This window comes from Cheilinus undulatus, linkage group 21 (assembly GCF_018320785.1).
Source record: "Cheilinus undulatus linkage group 21, ASM1832078v1, whole genome shotgun sequence".
Taxonomy (NCBI): Eukaryota; Metazoa; Chordata; class Actinopteri; order Labriformes; family Labridae; genus Cheilinus; species Cheilinus undulatus.
The window spans coordinates 12,624,534-12,646,384 of record NC_054885.1 but is presented as its reverse complement, the minus strand read 5'-3'; the positions used below and the strand labels follow the sequence as shown (position 1 = coordinate 12,646,384).

General features: G+C 39.0%; 1 protein-coding gene across 3 annotated transcripts in view; it reads right to left on the bottom strand.

The window, feature by feature from the left end:
- The window catches only part of smurf1 (SMAD specific E3 ubiquitin protein ligase 1), a 36,881-nt gene extending 18,059 nt beyond the window's left edge, over positions 1-18,822 (bottom strand). For all 3 annotated transcript variants that reach the window (XM_041817394.1, XM_041817395.1, XM_041817396.1), the window contains exons 1-2: positions 18,570-18,822; positions 432-470 (exon numbers count right to left, since the gene is read on the bottom strand). In XM_041817394.1, coding sequence (XP_041673328.1) covers positions 432-470; positions 18,570-18,624 — 94 coding nt within the window. In that variant the 5' untranslated portion in view covers positions 18,625-18,822. The remainder of the gene's footprint in view (positions 1-431; positions 471-18,569) is intronic.
- Positions 18,823-21,851: the final 3,029 nt, after the last annotated feature.

The following is a 21,851-nucleotide window of genomic DNA, read 5'->3' as shown; positions in this document are numbered from 1 at the left end:
CACAAAGGAGATAACAGTGAAGTCTTTGACTAAATTAAATTAACTAAAGCTCTTCATAAAAGTTCAATGATCTCAGCTTTTACTGAGAGAGTATTGATATTTAAAAAACTCTGACCCATTTTCAGCATGTTCTATTAAAACAGTATCTGCAGGGTGTGATTTAATCACATAAAGGTTAAACTGATGGAAATGAGGCCTGAATTTTTATACTTTCTAAAAGTATTAGTGTAGTTAAGACACTGTGACAAGTTAGCATGCATATGTATTTCATCATCAGGTGGCTTGGACCTCTATTTGTAAACCCTTGGTGTTGATATATTTGATTTGTAACTAAAATTACATTCTGGTATTGTGACAGCCCTACTGAGTAAACCAATCTGTGTAATGTTTTGTATTTTAAGGATTCATGCACAGATTACAAAGGTACTTACGAAAGAAGTCTTTCTTTGCGAGGTTCTTGGCACATAATACTGTAAAGAGATTAAAAAACATTATGAACAAACTGGCACACACAGAAATATGTAAATGATGGCACTGTGTGTAGGCTGCTGCTGCACATAGAGGCTGTGTGAGGAGAATAATATATGAATGCCAGAGGATGGTAATGAGCAGGAAAACTTTAGTGACATGCAGACAGGAGTCAGCAGTAAAGTACAGGCTAAGGTCAGAATCCTTATGCACACGCAGACACACAAATGCATACAAACACACACCGCCCACAGTCAGAGTGGCCAAATGCCTTTGCTGCCACATCATCTTTGTGGATTCAGAGAGCAAAACTCAGACTGACCAACACTTTTGAGTTGTTTGGGTGAGTGCATTGTTTGTGTGTTTTGGCTGTGCGTATAATTTCTTGTTCTCTGTTTGCCAGGCGTCTGTTTGGTGTGAGAGAGCTGGCATATTTGTCTCTAGCAGCAGCTCAGCAAACACAACATTTTTAGAGGTACAACAACATGTCCAGTCAGTCACTAATCTTGATTACAGTGCGGTGTGGACGCTGAACAAAAAAACAACCCGTGTTTGTGTTTGAGGCTGGTATTAAAGACTCAAGAAGTGTCACAACATAAGGTGTTAATGACATAAAAACTATCACAACAGGTCATGATGCTGGCTTTTAAACCCAGCAATAGAGGCAACATGTAGTCTAAGAATGAACACAAACAAGCCAATGAGCTAACTCTACACTCTTATACTCCTGTGTAGTTCTGTTAGTAATCTCTATTTAAACATTCTGCATAGGGATATAGAATCTATGCATAGGGGTCATAGCTTTCATTATGTTAAGTGCTGGGGTTTCTGTTTGTAGTACATTTGTAGTCTGGACCAATGACGTATCAGTCGGCTTTGGATTACACAGGTAAAGCACTCTGTTGACAACAATAAACAGGAAGAACTTTGAAAGCTCTGATGACAAACCAGCTGCTATTGAAAGTAGCTTTGATAGTTTATTTGTCTCATTTAAAGCTGTCAAAATGTTTGACACTTAGGTACTTTTCCATACCACATGCTTTAACAATGCTCTTGTACTGAAATGTTTTGTTGTAGGCATGCAGGGTGTATTCATCATGGGGCCCGATATGCCTCTACCCAGGGGTGGAGAAGTGGGGAGGGCAGCCTGAGTCAAGCTCAACACAGGTGTCTGTCGGCAGCCAAGTCCAAGCTCGACGGCATCTATTGTGTCCAGCCCTTTTCACCCCTAGAGATATGCCTGGAGACGGCCATCGGTTTTTGGGAGATCCACAGCACTATCAGGGACCCGTGGCAACCCTACTACCCGCCCGGGCTCTGCCCTTGCCTATGCTTACTTGCAACATCCACCCCTTACTCTGCCTAAAAGGTGTGAACTTTATTTATTAAACTGATCATTTTCTCATGCTTCTGGTAATATGCAAGGACATCCAGAGCACGACCAGGGTTGTGCCAATCCTCCGATCCACCTGATGGTGCCCTAAGGCAGCTTACTCTCCACATCTATACCTCACTTCAACTTCAAATTTTGGCCAGTACATGCATAAAAATTCTGCACAGTACTATAAGATACCGCGAGTGAAAAGGTATTTAAACACCACATTATAGGACAAGCACTTGCATGCATGCACAGGAGCAGCAAGCGGAAGGAGGGCCTCTATATAGCTTACATTTAACCCTTTAACAAAATGCTTCTTAAATGAGTCTTAAAAACATCAAGATGTTCATTGCAGTGATTTATAGTTGCAGTATTTTTCCGCACTTCACAGGTAAACTAAATAACATCAGGACAGAGAATCAAATGAAATTTTGTCTCTTTTCTCCATTTGTCCTTGTGCACATGCTCTCTTCTCCTCCCGCTTGTGGGGAATATGAGAAATAATAATCCAAAACTATTATCAGACAAGAAATGGAAATGTGAAGTAATTTTCTGTGTGCTTCCAAACTGATAAAGATGGGCTCTTAATATTTTTACAATGGCGAGCTCTCTCCAGCTGTGACTATCCTGAACAGGAAGCATGTAAAAAGGCCATAGACTACTTTAGCTCTCCAAATAACCAATAACTACCGATTAACCTTATTTTACATGTCCAATAAAAGGGGGTCAACATATGCTGAAGTGTGTTTTTTTATGTTTGATGGTTGCCTGATGTTGCTCCTGCAGAACATGGGGTCATCAATAATAAATTAAAGATAATCTCATCACCGATTTTCATTAGAACGAAGAATGGAAGTGCTTTGATCACATTACAACCAGTGGTGCCTCTTACAGTTAGAGCGATGCCATGCTGTGGCGCGTGAGGAAACCTACAGAGCACTTATAAATAGCAAGTCCATGTTATTACAGGTTTGTTGTTTAATCAGCCTGACATTATTATCAGGAGTTCTGTCATCACTTTAAGAGCATCTTCACACAAAGGCAGCAGTGCTGCTGTAAAGGGACACACACTATAAAGGCCCTTACTATGAACATGAACTCATTACACAGCATCAGCTACATGACAGTAATTAAAGCAGCACTGTGGCCGTTTTAAATACCACCACCCATTCCTGTTTCAGATAGTGGTATTGCAAAGAAAGATATATAATGGAGCACCTTTTCCCGGCACTAAAATGTGTTAAAGCTGGATTCTCCTCATTTAGCTATAGAGGGTTGGCATTTATTTAGCCACACTGTCATGTTTGAGACGAGTGTGACTGGAACTAAATCACAGTGCTATTTTTAAGACAAGATCGACTAATGAGTTGAAAGAGCAGCATTTCATTTGCCACCTTAGTCCAGAGAGAGGGAATAAAGGTGAAAAGGAGGGGGAGGAGTGTCATCCCCCACGTTGGTTTGAATTATTGAAGGCTCTGTTCCCTCCTGGGTAACCTCCCAGAGCTTTACAAAAGGGTTTGATGTTTACAGTAAGAGCTGTAATGACTATTTTAAGTAATCTATATCATCAGTTTTGTCTGCTCATTTGGTGGTCTTTAACAGCAGTAAGTCTTATAAAGTCCCCCAAACAACACAACCTGTAGGTTAAACATTTACACTAGGGTTGGTAGCGTTTGATTTAAGATGCTGTCCAACAGTTTAGAGAGGAAAAAATGCTCCAAAGTGGGATGTCCTGCTAGTGATTTTGCGCTCACAGTGCAAGTGTGGAGTTGTACAACCAAAACATTAAACATGCTAGAAATCTCTTCGACCAGTCAAAATCTACAATCTGCAACGACGACGTACAATCAGGCTGAAAGTCAGCCAAACTTCTGAATTCATGTCTGGATCGGCTTAAAGTTGTACAGGGTGCACCAGGCTTTAGACGAACATCCTGGTCCATCTGGGCTCACATTGCAGGACATTGCAGGACATTTAGGATACCTATGTTTCATAACGTTAATCCGTCTGAATCACACACAACAGTCTGTTGTCTCATCACCTCATTCCATTGTCGTCACTACTCTGTGAAATTACGGTGCATTTCCCCTCTTTGTAATCCCTCGTCATCTGTTACATCATTTAGCGTTTAAAGGTTAATAAAGACGAATAAGGCTCTGTTTATTTGCAACAAAGGCAAGAGATTGAGAGCCGTGGTGTCAAAGAACTGTCAAACAATAGCTCTGCTTGAAAAGACCATCTCTAGCTCTGACATAGCAAAACTAGAAAAGAGCAGAATAACATAAGAACCAACCAGCTTCAAAAAACAGTCAAAACAAAAGCCCTAGAAGGTTTAGAGTTAGCATGAGACATCACACCACAGTTATATTAAAAGAGAGACAACAGACTCTAGTTCACCGGTCTAAAAATCATAGATGGCAATCTTGTACAGATTAAAATTGTCAGCACTATGAGCAACAGATGTGCGGGAAACACCGCCACTGATGATTTCAGTCTTGTTGGTTAGTATTTCAGGGCAGAAAATCAAGGCAGGTCTTTTAGGTTTTTAGATATAAAACAGAATGGAGGGGCTGTCTTATGTTGAGGTGAAGCGGTGAGCGGTTCCCAGGTTTCTATTTAAAAAGAGAATGCTGTGTCTGAATGTAAAAATAAAATCTGTTTAAGTAGCTAAATTGTGCATTTGTGTGTCTCTGTTCACAGCGGCATAGCACAGCTCGTTCTCTGGTCCACTTCTATTGGTAGTACACAGACTATTGATAAGAACCATACAACTAGGCTTCAAGACAATGATTTACAACTCCACTTCCAAAAAGGTTTATCCAAAATAGAACCTAAAAAACATCAGATGCTAAATCTGAAATTTTACCATTTCAAGAAAAGCATTCACTGAATTGATGACAACAACACATCCAAAAAAAAATGTTGAGACAGTGCCATGTTTACCACTGTGTAGCATCCCCTCTTTTAACAACAGCCTGTAAAACGTCTATAAAGTGAGGACACCAGTTGCTGAAGTTTTGGGGAGGAATGTAGTCCCATTCTTGTCCCATTACGGATTCCAACTGCTCAACAGTCCTGAGTCTTCTTTGCTGGGTTTTTGGTTTATAAACTGCCAAGTGTTTTCTATTGGTGAAAAATCCAGACTGCAGGCAGGCCAGTTCAGCCTCCAGACTATTCTACTGTGAAGCCGCAAGAGGATCTCATATTTCTGTTATAACTGGCCCATCAGTATGAGGTCTGCAGATTTCCTCAAGTATAAAAATGTGAACTTATCCTTAAAGATTTAAGATATCCTTGTTAAGTCACAAAATCTGAAAAAGCAAGGAGCAAAAATATTTAGATAAGATGTCAGGAATGTGGGAAAAGAAATTAATTTGTCTTTTAATTTCACATTTCAAATTTAGCATCTCACAATTAGGACTCAAACTTAGGATTCTGACTTTAAATTTCATACTTTGAGCATTTCAGCTCATAATTTGTACTTCTCATACAATATTTTGAGCTTTAAGATTCTTAATTCTAATTTTTAAGTGATATTTTGACCTTTTTAACTAATTATTTTGTATTTTATCTCATATTTTCAACTCCAGACTTTGACTTCATAATCCCATAGTTTGACCTTTTAGGTAATTTTGGCATTTTGAATCATATTTTGACTTTAAATTCCTGATTATAAATTTTATTTCATATTTTGACCTTTCAAACTCTTCCTCACTTCTTCCTAATATATTTGACATAAGAAAAACACATTATTTTTCAATGTCAGTTTTATGTTTTGACCTTTTAGAACTAATAAATTTACTTTTCTCAGATTTTGAGCCTTTAAACTTATCTTTTTAACTTTCTAAATGTCAAAATCGTTTCCCATCAGTGCTAAGTTTTTTTTTTTTTCATATTTTATTACTGGTGAAACAATGTTGACAGTTTCTGGTTAAAAAGGTGAGCCTGTTAGGTCCTCAGGTTAGTCCTGAATCCAGAATCCGACCCCTGCTGTGATTGAGTTTGACACCCCTGCTCTAAAACCTCTACATACATATTAACGTTGATAGTGCCTTCCAGATGTGTAAGCTGCCCACACCATAGGCAATAATGCGACCCCATACCATCAGAGATACAGGCTTTTGAACTAGGCACCGATAAGCTAGATGGTCCCTCTCACACAGCATCCATGGTTTCCAGAAAGAATTTCAATTTTTGATTTATCTGACCACAGAACAGTTTTCCATTTTGCCTCAGTCTGTTCTAAACAAGCATAGTTTCTAGATCATGTGCAGCTTTAACTTGCATTTGTAGATGTCACTGCCAACTGTGTTGACCTGTGACAATTTCTGGAAGTGTTCCTGAGCCCATGCAGTGATTTTTAGTACTGAATGATGCCTTGCACAGCGATTACCAAAGATTCTTTGGAACATTTTTCTGAAATTGTTCTACAATTTTTAAACGCAGCTTTTCACAAATGGGTAAACTTCTGCCCTTCTGAGACTCTCTGTCTCTCTAAAATGTTCCTTTAATACCCAGTCATATTGCTGACCTGTTGCCAGTGAAGGTAAATAGTTACAAAATTCTCACCCAACTGTTCTTCATTAGTACCACTTACTTTTACCGCCTTTAGTTGCCCCATCCCTACTATTTGGGAGGTGTTTCTGCCATTAAATTCAAAATGAGCTTTCTTTTTTTCATTTAATTTCAGGGATAAAGATCTGAGATGTTGCACTAGCTCAATTCACAATTTGTTCAGACTTTCCCAACTGATATGCTTCACCTGAACCGTTAAAGCAACTTTGAAATCCAGCAACGTTTGGTTTGGTGTGGTACAGACAGTCATCGGGGAAGTTAGTCAGAGAGGTGTTGGTTCAGGATGTGGTAACAGTATGTGGTGTACATTTGTCTGGTATTTATTTGCTGTGATTAACCCATTGAGATTGGCTGCAGGATATCCGCTCGTCTTCCTCATCAAACCCTGAGTGTTCCTCCTCCTCCTGACTCACACATTCCTCACCGAATCCTCACAGTTTCTACACAGACAAAGAAATACGCACACAGGACAAGGGGGGAAATCGAGTTTCTAGTTAATCCGCTGAATCTGCTTTTAAAGGAAGACTTCCTCTGTCCAATGTCATTGCTAAGCATCCCTCCTAAATGTTTGGCAGGAACAAGGGCCCCCCGAATTTCAACCCATCTCTCCTTTTTCTACCTCCTGATCAGCTTCCTCTGTGGCACTGAATGTGTGACCGAGCCTTTCCCAGCATCTCAGGAAATTCCTCATCCTGCCAAGGTCGTGGCTGGTGAAGACACACAGAGATACAGCTCAGCTGGTCCTCAATTTCCCCACTGCAGTGTTCTTTTTTTGTCGTTTTACTTCCCCTCCTTTAAAAAAAACCTGAGAGCTACAGAGCCAGCGGGGGAAAGGATCCTATTCATGCAAACTCAAGGGAACAAGCAGAAACAGTTCAGGGGGAGGCAACGACACACTGAGCTGCTTCTGTGCCACGCTAGCAGCTCCTCTAGGAATTTAAAGTCACATCATGTTTCTTGCACAATCAACCAGCTCCTTCGAACTCTTTGAGGGGTTGCAGTTAAGCGCGCCTCCTGCACCTTAACCAGAGAGAGAGGTTTCTCTGTTGACAGCGACCATAAACTGCAGGAGCTTAGAGGCACATTAAAACTGCTTTAATCACAGACAATGGTCAAGTTCTTCAGGGAAAGAAGCCAAGATGCTGCAAACTCTCTGCTCAGTGGGATCAGTACAATGTCATCACAAAACGAGCCAAAATGTATGAATACTTAAATCCCTCTGGGAGTGACGGGACTGCTCTATTTCAACGCTCAGAGATAAGAAAAGCTTTGCTCCGACAGCGACAATGCTATATTACTATTCTGATGAAGAAATACATTCTTCATGTAAATCAAATGCTTTACAACAAAAAGACCATGATGTTCCACCACAACCAGATCCATAATTCAATATGCAAAACAGCAGGCTTCCTAGATAGAGCTGTTCTGTTTATCTTGCCAAACCTCATGATATTCAGACACCTATTGATACATGATTTCAAACAATAATGTCTTCTCCATTAATTCCATTGACTGATAGTATCCCAGGGTACAACAGCTGTTTAAAGACAAGAAAAAATTGATCTTGGGTCATTTTTATGCCAGTAGCAGCAGCAAATGAGAGAGGCACAGAGAGCATGGTCTAAATTGTTTGCATTTTTGGATGGATAATTAATCATTTTCTATTTTAATCACAATTTTGGCTTCCCAGATTATGAAAGGCAATCATGACAAAACAACTACGGTGCCACATGCTGTTTAATCAACGGTTTTGCTCCAACCAATGGTGTGCAATCTCGCAAGAAGTCTTACATGCAGGAATAGTATGTCAACTATACTAGTGTCAAATAGTATGTTTTGCAGTTTATTTCGACATGATTTCATAATTTTATTGCTTCCCCCATGGGTGAGTGGGTTACAAAGCTAAACAATTAATGTTTGCTCCACAGAATCTGCTGTTTCATGTAAAATTCTGTGGCTTTTTGCCTAAAAAGTTAACTTTTTCTCATCAATGGCGCTGCTGTAGCTCTGTGCCCAACTGACTAGTAGTGACTAGTAGTAGTAGTGATGATGTACTATCAGGAGTCTGTGCACTGTGATGTATTTTGAAGTTGAGCTGATGCTTTGCACGTCTTCCTGGCTGTTCAGATCGATCAGTTCTACGTGGGTTGATGCAGTTTTGCATCAGTCAGGCCTGCAGTGTATCTCCAGTGAAGCAGGGTGGCAGGTGACAGTGACAATACTTTAACATCGGTGAAACAAACAAAACAAAGCTACATTTTCTATCGCATTTGATAATATACTGTAGAATCAAGGGTAAAGCTATTTACATGGGAGTCGTGTTATTTGACTGTCCATACAGATGAATTTTGCCAACAAAGCAGATCCCACACATGGAAAAAAGAGAGGAAAAAGGACATCCGAGGTGCAGACTGGTTGGTGTATGTGATTTAGTGCGGCGTGTAACCTGTTACAAGCGTACAGAAAGTGTTCTGTATAACTGCATCTACTTGAGCTGTTTTGTTTTGCTTTGTTTGTTATTGTGTGTACTTATTGATTTATGGTATCATTGTCTAAATATCTGTTTGTTTGTTTATTGTCAAAAAATTAAGCTAATTCAATAAATATATTCTAAAAAAAGAATTAATTGTGCAAGCTTGGCCTACCCTCTTCTACATTCATCACACACACGTATCTGAAACACACACAGGAGAAAAAGCATTTGCTCATGGGCTAACCTTTACAAATACACTTGTTGCTCATTATTGTGTTACCTAAACATCATCAACCACTTCTAACAAAGTCACGTTTAGTCTACATGATCAGACCTCTAATAAAGGAAAGCTACATGCTGTGACTCTCTCACCTTGTAGTGCACACAACTGTAGCGCAAACTCGAGTGCTGTTAACAGCTGTGTAAGTGGCAACTGCATCAATGAGCACTAGATCCAGGTGCTGCTGATAGTGCGAATCTACTCACGTAATTGAGCACGTGTACGTTTGATGAGAGTGGCATCATCTGTAGCCTGCTGGGGAGACACTTACTCAGCTTACACAGTCAGCAGTTCTCTAATTATGGTGATATCATACAGAATCTTACTGTAAATTAGTCAGAAAAATGAGAATACTTCTGCTTTTGGTTGCCACATGACACAGAGTTAGCAGGATGACGTGCTCCAGGTCACATGACTATCGTTAAAGGTCCTGTGATGCAACTATCATGCATGTGCAATAGCGGTATAACAGTATTCCAGTAGTAGCAGTGCTATGAGCAAGTGAAAGAGGCAAAGTCCAAATTTTTGGAGTAAAAAGAAAAAGTATGTGATTTTGTTTTTAATGTGAGAGTACAGCAATGTGATTTCTCCTCTCAGCTCCAAAACAAAGCGAGCCAGCGGGCACGTGAGCAAATATCTCACCGACTTAATAACAAGCCCTGCACCCGCATCCAAACACACGCAGGATGACGAAGAGGTTTGTGTGCTCACTGCCAAACAAACTTAAAAAAGGATGTTTAATAATACCACTTACAAAGTAGTGGTTAAACAAGCAAGTGATGGAGTGATACTACTGTGTCTGCACTTATGAAGGTCTGTTTTAGTGATCATATCACTCTTAAGAGTTTCTACATGCATCCTATGAGCATTCTGTGAGTGTGCTTGTTACCTGACCCGCTGGCCGCTCAGTAAGTGAGAGGATTACAAGTGCTTATGTTGCTTTCTTAGTAAGCAGGATTCCCTTCGTTTCTTTCTCTTTCATTCGGCCTGCTGTTTGTATGCTTCTTTTTACTTCTTATTCCTCCTTTTCCAGCTACTTCCATAAGTTTCCTGGGTCACCTGCCGTACCTGACGCTGCCTTGTGTTGGCTCCTTCACAGGTCGCCATTTAATCCGACTACCTGGCGTCCAAACCTTGGTGGCACATGTTGCTTCTATGAACAAATCAGCATTATCCGTCTGAATCACTCAGACTTCCATTCATTAGACAGGATTTTTTCAACAATAAAACTCATTCATTTCCAAACAAAAACACCCTCTCTTCTATTTTCTGAGCTTTTTTATCCATGAGTTTGTGTGTCCTGACCAAGTCTGCCATTCAAAGCTTCCCAGCAGCGTGGAAATGGAAGATCCATGACCAGCAATGGACCACGCATAAATTTATATGGCATACTTTGCTGATTTTCAGGATTTCTATCATTTTCCAGGAGGAGAATCACTGAAACAAGTAGTGTTTTATGAATTCACTTTAGTGCTATCAGGCATTTGACACTTATTGATTTTTTTATGCTGCAGACACAAGGTCACAGAGTGTTGAGTCTGAAACCAGATGTAAAAAAGATCTTTTAGCCAATCTTTCACTACAGTGTCAAATGCCCGGAAGATGAAATCATTTTTGTTTCAGTTTAAAATAATATCTGCCTTCAGAAGACAACATTTGTTAACAGCTGTGCACATGGATCCGCCAAAAAGTGACTGAAAATTCTGTATTTTACATGCTAGGCAAGTAGAGTTCAGTGTGTCTTCTAATGAAACAACGCATGCACACACAGTGAGGTGGGAATGTTTCTGCAAGTCACCCTGAAGTAGAGCAATACACAAAGCAGTATATACACACGTCACTGTTGTAGACCCCCTACTCGTGCATGGCTATATATTCTTTGCAGATGATGTCACGACACAGCGGAGAACTCCAGATGGGGACAGGAAATGATTTCTGCAAAGAGAAGCACTGTCAAAAAGTTTTGTTCATTTTATGACTGAGCCAACTAATCAAATTGCGGATAAAAAATTTCAAGCTTCTTTTGAGCCCCGATAGTTGTGACACAAAATTTAAAACAAGTTTTTAGTTTCCTGGAGTACAGCAGGCAAAAATTAAAAGCCTCCATCTGTTTCGCAAAGGGGTTCTGCTTGGTTCAGTAAACCGCAGTGTCACAGTAAACCTTACTGTGCCCATGTTTCTACTGCTGATGTCCATCCAGTCTTGCTCGTTGTGATGGAAAATCAGTCTCTTCTTAGAAATCGGGATTATTTCATTTGGCTCAGTAATAAGAGTCAGTCTTTTAGCGCCCAAACAGCACTAGTTTGGGTTTTTAAATGTGGATCAAAAACAACAAAATGAAGGAAACAGGGCTGAACGATTTGTGAAAATAATTCAATTGCAATATTTTCCCAAAATATTGCAATTGCGATTTGATATGCAATTATTTAGGTTCCTCATTTTATGCGTTTTTCAACGAACATAAGCAAGACATCACTTTATATAAGAACACGCACAATATTAGATAAGTTAAACAAGAGTCAAACAATTAAGAAAAAGATATCTTATTGCGATTTTGGCTCGTATAGCCAATTTGATATCAATTGCTATATTAAAGGGGATGATCATTTCTCATACTATTCTCATTTTGATGAAGAAAAATAAATACATGAGCAAGAAACGTAGGATTTTTGTCAAAAAAATAAAAAATAAAAAAGACACTAGAATGCTTGAATAATGTGTGAAGCATAAAAAAGGTTGTATCTAACTGATAATTTGACACTTTTCAGGTTGAAGAAATATTGCACTGTCCGCAATTTGAAAATTGCAGCATGCCAATTTGAGATTTAATCTAATTTGCAATTAATTGCCCAGCCCTAGTAGGAAAGGAAACAGGAACTCAAATGGATGCTAGCTATTGTAGTTCACACTAGCCATTTTGTAGAATAGACTTGTTTGTGAATGACAAGGCACAAAGTCTCATACTCCGCAAGGTTTATTGGGGTAATATTATATCGGCATTTTCATTAAAAGCATGTTTACAACAAAACAATGGTGATGCACAGGTAAATGGGCACAGACTCTTAGCTCAGTACAAGTCTCCTGTAGACTCTCAGTTCCCTTCGTCTGGCTAGATGACGCTGGGTGTTACAAGGTCTGAGAAATTCCTGTTATTGATTGTCCCTCTAGTAGATACATCGGTTGAACGGGGGGGAGGGGGGGGGGGTCACTTTTTGAAAAGTGCAGGGATCACACTCTATGTATGTAGACATTTCCTGATGATAATTGAAGTGTGCAGGTCTATTTAGAGTTTTTAAGTGCTAACTTTGCTCCATTCCCATTCATTCCCAATGTGTGTAATTGAGATCAGGTGAATGCAAAAACAACCTGACTGAAAATCCATTATGAGCCTGCGTGTGCAAGTCTTTGTCTTCAGAGGAAACTATTTTTCAAAATGTTCTTTCTTCAGGCACTTAAAGTACTGTTGTAAAACATCCAAACTGCAACTAACAGTTGCCATTTTAGGTGAATTCATTGCTGTGTAAACGGGACTAAAATGTACCCTTTTTTTAAACTTTTACAAGCAGTGTAACACCTATAAGGTGTGACCTAACTGCATGCAATAGAAGCGAGCGTCAGTGACAAAACCCTCTTGATTACACCGATTTATGTTACCCATACATCAGAAGACTTTGAAAAGATTTGGAAAAGACTCTTGGAAAACTATCGGCTCACACCTGCTCACATCTAAAGACAAGTTTTTAGAGTTTTTAGTCACAGCCTAGTCTCAGACTGAGATTTTACAAAGACTGTGAATCTTGCAGGGTCACTATTTACAAGACTCATACTAGATTCTTTTAGGAATTTTTTTCCCACCATGCAATTTTTCCCATCATGCTCCTCTAGCTAGACGGTCCATATTGGTCGGACCTTCGATGTTTCACTGTCGGTGTTTCTTGTTCGTCCATGCCGCTCTGCCACTTTTGTGGTTGTTTTGACTGGCAGGTTTCTTGTGTCTAGTTTTGTCAGAGCTCATCTATTGGTTGATGACAGTGTTATGTCACTGCAACTTGCGCTCATATCAAACAAGTTTGATATGATCGCAAGTCCAAGACTAGGAAAAGACTGATAAAAAAAAGCGCAGATTACCATATCTGTTATGCAACTGTGTCTTATGATGAATGCCATCACACTGGCTCCAAAACAAAACCACCTGTGGGTACAAAGAAAGTAGCTAGAACCAGGACCTGAACAAGTAGTCCCTACAGTACCCCTTCCTTGAAAACAGTGACCTAGACAACATCATTTTGAGCTAGCTCTGATCTATCAGAAATTAGAAAAAAAAAAAACTCCAATAGATGTCCATGCAAATCCACTACAGTCTCTATAACCTGAACCCATGTCAAACCAGCCTGGTCACAGAACACAGTCCCGTCTGATGTAGGCCAAACAAGGCCCCACTCTGACAGACTAAACACAGCCAGTGGCCAGCCAGGCAGCATTGCACTCCCATTGGCTCATCGCACATTCCTCACCCAATTAGAATTCCACTCATACCTGAGGGGGCGGGGCACAGTCAGGGGCAATAACCTTTGTTTTCATCTGTGCTGAAATAATCAGTGACTGGTTTAGACACCAGCACAAACACAAGCACACACACACCCTGAAATAGCCTGAAGCAGTCTAAAACATCCAAACACTTTCACTGCTTCATCACAAACATTACTGACGGAGCAGAAACTTGAGAGTCATTTCACAAGATTATCTACATTGTGTTTGATTTGTCAGTACTGATCTTTCCACATTTTATCAGTATTTCGATTACTGTGTTTCTTATGCCTAGACTGTCTTAATTACTTGCATATTAACCAGATAAGAGGTCCACAGACTGTGAAAAATACCCATCACACTCAGCAAAAGTCCATGTTTACATCTCTAAATGTGTCATCTTATCTAAAGAAAGAAGAACATCTAACTGATATTAATAAAAGCTAGAATCAACCTTTGATTCATTAATTTATTAAGAATATTGTTTGATACATGCATCTATGATGCTTTATGGGTTTTTCCAAGTGAAAATAATCAAAAACACTAAATAAAGCAGTTTTACATTTGACATCGCCTCTATGATGCTGTGTTGACAACACAGATTTAATTTGATCATATAGGTTTAAATGGAAGCCATAGCATCTGCTGAAATTTCCTACTTTTGTGAAGCAAACAGATCAAATAAGCAAACACTCATCACTAAATAAAACTGTTACATTGTCGAAAAAAAAAATCAGCATTTCTTTGGCATTTTAAGTTGATACAAAAGATCAAAAAGAGGCTTTGAGCTTTGTTACTCCAAACATAAGTTTATACTGTTTCAGAAATCCTTTACTGAGTTGAAGATGTGGCTCGGTTAAGGCCTTTGCACACCAGAGGTGCCTTTTTCATGCAAATTGTTTGCATGTATTCGGATCATCCAATCAGGAACAAAAACGCCCTTCTCTCCACAACACTACATGTTTTCCCACTATTTCTCTCTAGCCAGTGCCATTTTGATTTTGTCTTTCATATGATATCATGTAGCCTCGCGTAAGACGGTGACAGGCTGCCTGTCAATGTAAACCAAAACTGCTAGACGCACAGCTGGAGCTTTTTACACTCACACAGGACTTTACTTTGATGAGGCTAATCACTGCTCCGGGTCAATCAGCTTCCTGAAATTGCCTCAGCCCTAAACTGCGCTCTTTAACATTATTTGGTTTACAGAATACATGAAAAGCTGGCTCTTCTTCCCAGCCAACTCGATCATGATACAGTAACAGCACTGACCTCCTGGTCTGTCTACCAGGAAGAAAGAGAGACAAAAACCTCTTTTGTAGCACTAATGCATCTCAGTTTACCAGAGGATTGTGCAAAACACACTGCAGGCTTTTGGAGCAAAAATGTTTTTTAGAGTGTAATTTATCTGGAAGAACACATCTCTCCTGATGTGCAAACAAAGGCACATCAAAATTGGCCTCCAAAGTACTAGCATTTTTGTGTTGTTCATCTGCATCGTCCTAAGTGTGCAAAGCCCTTTGGGAAAGGACCCACATCTAAAAAGTGATGGGAATGATGCAAATTATTGTTGTCATGATATTTTTATTGGCAGATATTTGCTTCAAAAGTTTATTATTGCTGAAAGATATTTTAAAAATCCTGCAAAATTTTGCAACTAATATAAGGGCTGTAAATATCCATGAAGATGTATGGATAAGTTTGGGGAGTTAAAGCCAAGACCAACAGGCCTACATCCGCTGATTCTTTTTCTTAGTTCATCTTCATTTGTTAAACTTTAAAGTTTGCTTTACAGACCGACATTTAGGTCAGAACTACATCAGTATCAATATATGTATGTTTTGATTTGAGAAATTCATACTTCAAAATGATCATTATTCTCAGCATTTACCTTGATAACCAAAGCAAGCAGACTCATTCTATCATTTATATCCTTATCACAACAGCTATCGCAATACTGTCCAGTATTATCAAAATCACACATTATTGATAAATCCTGCAGCACTAATCCCAGATGTGAAGTATCTCACCACCTAGCCATCAGAAGAAGCTCCACTTTACTGACGCTGTATTTGTATGTTTTTCTTGGTTGGAAACAACAGACTAACTGTTTTAATCTGGACATGGTCACTTTTAAAATTTCCACACATTTCTATGTCATCTCATCTTTTGCTCTCAGCAGTTGAATTGAAAATACTTTGGTAGATTACATCAGATTACTTTCAGTTTAGCCACCAGAGTCACGTTTTCCTCTTTTCATTTGTAGTTCTGCCAATGAATCCAACAGGCATGTGTTGAACTGAACACTGAGTAGCCATTACCAGGGTTGAATGTTTGTTTTTATACCAATATCAGTGTTTAATCAGTACTTTTTAAAAGGTGACCCATGCCTAAACAGTGCCTGAATTGATACTTTCAAGAGAAGACGTGATTTAAAAGTCAGCAGCTGAATAAAAGCTGCTTTTAATGTTTCAGAAATAAGATGTCAATGGAGTATACAAGTAAAGCAAACAGGTGTAACTTCATTACACAGGCTAATGTATGTCCTTTGAGGTGGCGGGATTGCGTTGGGATGGTGAGGTACCGAAATGTAGCTCTGAAATTTGTCTCGTAGTCTGGTACAGTAGGCATCATGATGTCGGTACCAGATTTCGATATTCACCCCTAGCCATAGAGCCTAGCGTTAGTTCATGAAGGACACAGCAGTCATATGCCCAGCTGACGTCCAACTGATCCTAATATTTGCCTAACAGTTCCCACAGCCAATCACAGCCCTTCCTTTCAACACAGCGGTGGATTAACCCTCACTAATCCCTGCTTGCATTAATGCTGATGCACCACGCGGCTGCTGGCAAAATCTTAACCTCCTCCACCCCAGCCTCCTCCTTTGTAGCATAAAGTTTGTTGCATCCTCATATTTAGTTTTGTCCTTCCATGGATTATTTGCTTTTGAACCAATTGTATTGTATTCAATAGACATTGCCATCCATATGATAGTTTCTAGCCATGCGCTTACTGGAAAGTTAAACCATGCTGCTTGACTCACACAGGGAGCATCTTCTGAGCAGAGACATCTCCACCAAGTAAAACGGTAGGCTAAATACATTTTGCAGTAATATGGTTAAATGTATGACAAGGGTGTTCTTGGCTGACTAATTTCACCATGGGTAAGATGTTAGACACATCCATGTGAGCTAATCTTCTGTTTCAATATTAAAAGCCAATACTGAACTTCACAACAAACTTGTTTATGACCCAGCCCTCCACTGATGATGAAATTACTAAATGACTAATCTGTGCAGGTGCAAGTAAGATCTATGCCAACTCTAGGTATAAACCACTAATGAGACAAATAATCTGCATCTAAATGTTCTTGTATTTCTTTACTTGTCTGTTTTATCAAAGAAAATACATTTGGGTTAGGGATAAAAAAGAAAATTTAAGGACATCATCTTCTTATGTGTGTAGTTTGTCTTTATTGCTTGAGCCTTGTAAAAGGACAATTTCTGTCACTTCTTGAACAAACAATAAAGTTTGCCCATCTATCTATGGCGCTTGACAACACTGAAACGCAACTTTTGCAACTTTCTGATAGTTTATAAATCAAAACAACTGCTTAATTCATAAGAAACTAACCTAAAATATATAACATCATGAAAAGAATCATTACTGAAAGCCCTTTACTGAATCACCTCTTCTCAAGTTACTTCCTTCTCTCATGCATTTTGTTTCAGACTTCTCTGGGAGCTGTGTAGGCTTTGAACCCTTCTGTGTTTAACAATAGCAAGTTTGTGTTTTGGTGGTTTCTTTGGAGCTTGATTCACAAAAGGATCATTAGAACGATCATAATGTGGCAGGCATGTGAACATCAGCATTTGGGATTGCAAATTTAATGTCTAAGAAAAAAAACATATTCATCGCAGTTAATGTAATTCCCCGTCTTCCAGCAAGAACATTTTGATGTTCGTTTACTTAATTTTGAGCCAGGAGGAGGACAAGACGTCTGGCCAGCGGCACAGAGAGGTCATTTCCATTTGAATAGACGCCCCTGGATGCCCAGTGGGGCAACATTAGCTACAGTAAGGACCATTGTTCCAGCTGTGTCCCTGTGTGCGGGAGGAAAGGCACTTCTGTGTTCCCAACAAAACACAATTTGAACCAACAACCAGCACAGTATTTTGAAAGAGCTCAAGGTGGCCCAGAAAGAGCAAACGTGTCAGCCTGTTCTGTAAAGTTGGACGGGTCACACACTCGCCCTGCTGCAGCTGATACAGCAGTGAATTGCCAGTCGATACTCGTGGCTAATCTAGGCTAGCATGTCAAATCCACAGCCAGATTGATTTTCGGATAGGCTGCAGTTCGACATTCGCTTTCTTAACTGGTACAGAGCTCGTCGCATTCAGGTCAAGCGATGAGTTTGGCTGGTGGTCAGCCCCCCAAAAATGGGTGTAGCTAGCCATCGTTAGCGGTCAACACTGGCAACAGTGATACAGTTAGCCAACGTTAGCTTGGAGTATTCAGCCACTGAAGTTTCACACTTTACAGAGTCAGTGTTTCAAATGGCCCGAAAAGAGAGGACAAGTCGGGCGTCAAGGTAGTAAAAGCCAAAAGGTTGTGGAAAGCTTCTTCTCTGTCCTCTTGGTAATTTGGTTAGCATCTGAGCTAACATGCTAGCAGTTCTGCTGCTGTGTTTGCCACACAAAAACCGGATGTTTGGGCAAACAGCAGAGTCGAGAGCCGCAAAGGCATTTCACTGTCTTTGTAGGTTAGCTATCATCAACACTTCACAACTGTGGTTCTAGATATAACACATGAGCTCCAGACAAAACATGCACTGTAAGCGCTTTCTCTCGGTCTCGTTTTTTTACCTGTCAGTCGGATTTTGATGCTGGACCCGTTCCTCCGAGTCCCAGGATTCGACATCACTCCGGGAAAAACGATCACACAAACTTCCCCTCGGAGTCTCCCAAAAGCACGGTTTCACCACTCAATGGGGACACGAAGAACTTCAGTGTAAAAACATGCGGTTTCTTTTTGTTTTCCTCACGGTTTAAAATGTATTATTTCATCGCAAAGTCCTGCGCTCCCTCGATATCCAACAACACGAGAGAACATTTTCGGGCAGGCTCAAGCACGTACTGACGTCATGTCCTTAACGGGTATAACCTTACGTGCTCGCGTCTGGTAAGCGTGGGCGTGCCCGTGAGAATAAGTCCATGATTGCATTAAGGCAGGTTTGTGTTTTTGATTTAACCTCTTGAGACCCGAGCTTTTGTTTGGAATCCAATTTAGCTTCTTACTAATTTGGGATAAGTTTAAAACATCAGCCTTGTCTATAAACAGGGAGTTTGTTTGTTTGTTATTGTTTTATTTAACCAGAGGTGATGTCTGCAAATCTCCTGAAAGGTCCTGTTTCTACAGAAAATATAACATAGCAAGAAATGCTGTCAGTGATTGAGAGTGGCATGCTTTTTTAAAAATTATTTTGATGATGGAACAAAAGGACTTAAAGCCAAGCACCAACAAATGCACACAAAAGTTCTGTCTTTCTTTGAAATTTACAAAAATCACAAAAAAACCAAACAAACAAACAAACAAAAAAAAAAACTAACAGTTCTGTGGAAATTCTGAAAAGTATTTTTAAGTAATCCACAAAAAGCCTAATATTTCTTTGAATATTCCCAAAATGTTCCAGTGGAATGTTATTAAACATCACTCAAACATTTCCCCCAAAATTCCATGTAAATTCCTAAAAAAAATCAAGGAAATTTTCCCAAATTTCTCGTCTAATGTCCAATAATTTACACAGGATTACCGCAAAATTCCATGACAATAATAGAAAATTCATCTGAACCTTCAAAACAAATTCCCCTAAATTTCCTTTAAAAAAACTGGAAATTTTCAGAGGTCACTCCCCCAAAAATTTTAAATCAAATCCTCTATTTTCCATGAAAATGCCTGAATATTTCCAAACATACCCCCCCCAAAATATCCAAACAAATTCTAATTAATTTTCATGAGAATGCAAAAAAAAAAAAGTAAATGAAAATAAAAATCAAATCAACATTCCCCAAATCTTTTTGTGAAACTCTCCAAAATATATAAACAAATCCTCAAACTTTCCACAAAATAATTTAAAATTTAAAAGCAAATTCCTCAAAATATCTCATTAATTTTCCAATCTTTTACATAAACATTTCCAATAATTCTATGAAAAAGATGGAAAAATGATTCAAACAAATTCCCTGAAATTTCCATTTAAAAATCTTGAGAATTTCTAATGTCGCCCCATCCTGAAATTCCCAACCAAATTCCCAAATGTTTACAAATAATATTCCAAAATATCAATGAAAATGCACAAAAATTACAGCGCAAACTCACACCTCCCAAATATAAATCAAATTCACAAAAAATGCAAATACAGTTCAAAAATTTCCATATAAAAAGCTGAAAATCTAAATAAATGTCTGCCAAATAGCCTTACAAATTCCCTTAAATTTCCATGAAAATGGCAACAAATTTCGAAGCACCCCCCAAAAAAGAAATAAAATAAAATAAAATTACAAATACTTTTCTGAAATGTCCATGATGCCTGGAAATGTCAAAACAAATTCCCTAAAATTTTCAAAATGCAAAAAAAAGACAGCAAATTTCCCCCCAAACTTTCAATGAAATGCTCCAAAATATTAAAACACACCCACAAACATTCCATCAAGATAACTGAAAATTTCAAAGCAAATTCCCTCCAAAAATATCCAAACAGATTTCCATGAAAATCTCACTGCAAATTCTTCCATTCTAAGTACTTAAACTTCAGTGGGCGTTCTGGAAAGTTATCTCAAAAATTCCAGTAGCAGAAACTGCTACTTTGTTGTTAAAAAACAAAATGTAACGTCCTTATTTATACATTAAGGGTCTCAAGAGGTGAAGGTGGTTAAACAAAATTTCCCCTGACTGTTTTTCTGATTACAAAAAGAAAGAAAATAATGGAAAATAAATCCCGTGTTTTAATTTCTAACAAAAGTTGTCCTCAGGTATAATCATGTTCAAAAAGGGCAAAAAGGCTATCATAATGCAGTGTATTTGTGACATTCACACAACATAATAACTGGATTTTTAAAATTCTATTATAAGCATAAATAACATATTCCAGTTGTTTAAATAATATCAGAAATGGATAGCATAAAAAAACTTAAAAAGCAAGTATTTTAAGCTTCTGTGAGAAGTTTGTTGCTGATAATGAAACCAGCTTAAATTAACATTTTTTTCTGTGCTCTACAATGGCAAACAACATCAGAGACAAGGCTGATTATATCAGACGAAGTGAGTAGTTGCACCCTGCTGAAACAGCTCTTCTTGTTTTATACATTTTCCACCCAATCACTCTTGATAAGTGGTGCATTTGGCTGTGTAAGAACAGTCGAGGTGATGGCAAGATCAGCCAAGAGGTAGGAGTCAATGCTTTGTTACAGGGGTCCTGAAAACCATATGCTGTATGTTCTTTGCAGGAGCTTTAAGGGTGTTGGACCCCAGGAAGAATAACTGATGCTTAAAGAAAGATTGATAAAGAAAGATTGTTATGTGTCTCCATTCTTCTATGCTATCTCCACATATCTATAAAAGAATGACAGGTATTTATTTAAGAAGAGAAATGTCCAGGGTTTCAGTATGCATGCATGTTATAGATGAATGCACCTTTATGTTCTCCTCCCACATGCTTTTCAACAATTTCAACAATATCACATGTAAGTATACTAACCCTCCCACACTTTTGCTTTCCATCTCGGGTTTTCGCTGCAAACCATAATATCAACTGTTCAAGTGTCATTATTCAATTCACCCTCAATCCAACAATAATCTGCATCAGTATACCCAAAATCATTTCATCTTTTATCATGAATGTGCAGAATACTTTAGCAAACAGTGGGCTAACATACCTGTATACTCCAATAAAGGTTGAGGGGGAGCTTGGAGGCCTCAGGGATAATGGTCAGAGGGATTTGGCTGTTTAGGAGCACTGGGGTTAGCTGCCTGGCTGCTGTATTAGCTGGTAGAACAATGAGTCCTGTGAGCAGCCTGTTTACGGGACTCGGTAAATCCACATAAGCAGGGAAACAGCACGCTGAACTCTGCGGACTTCCAGGGTTGTA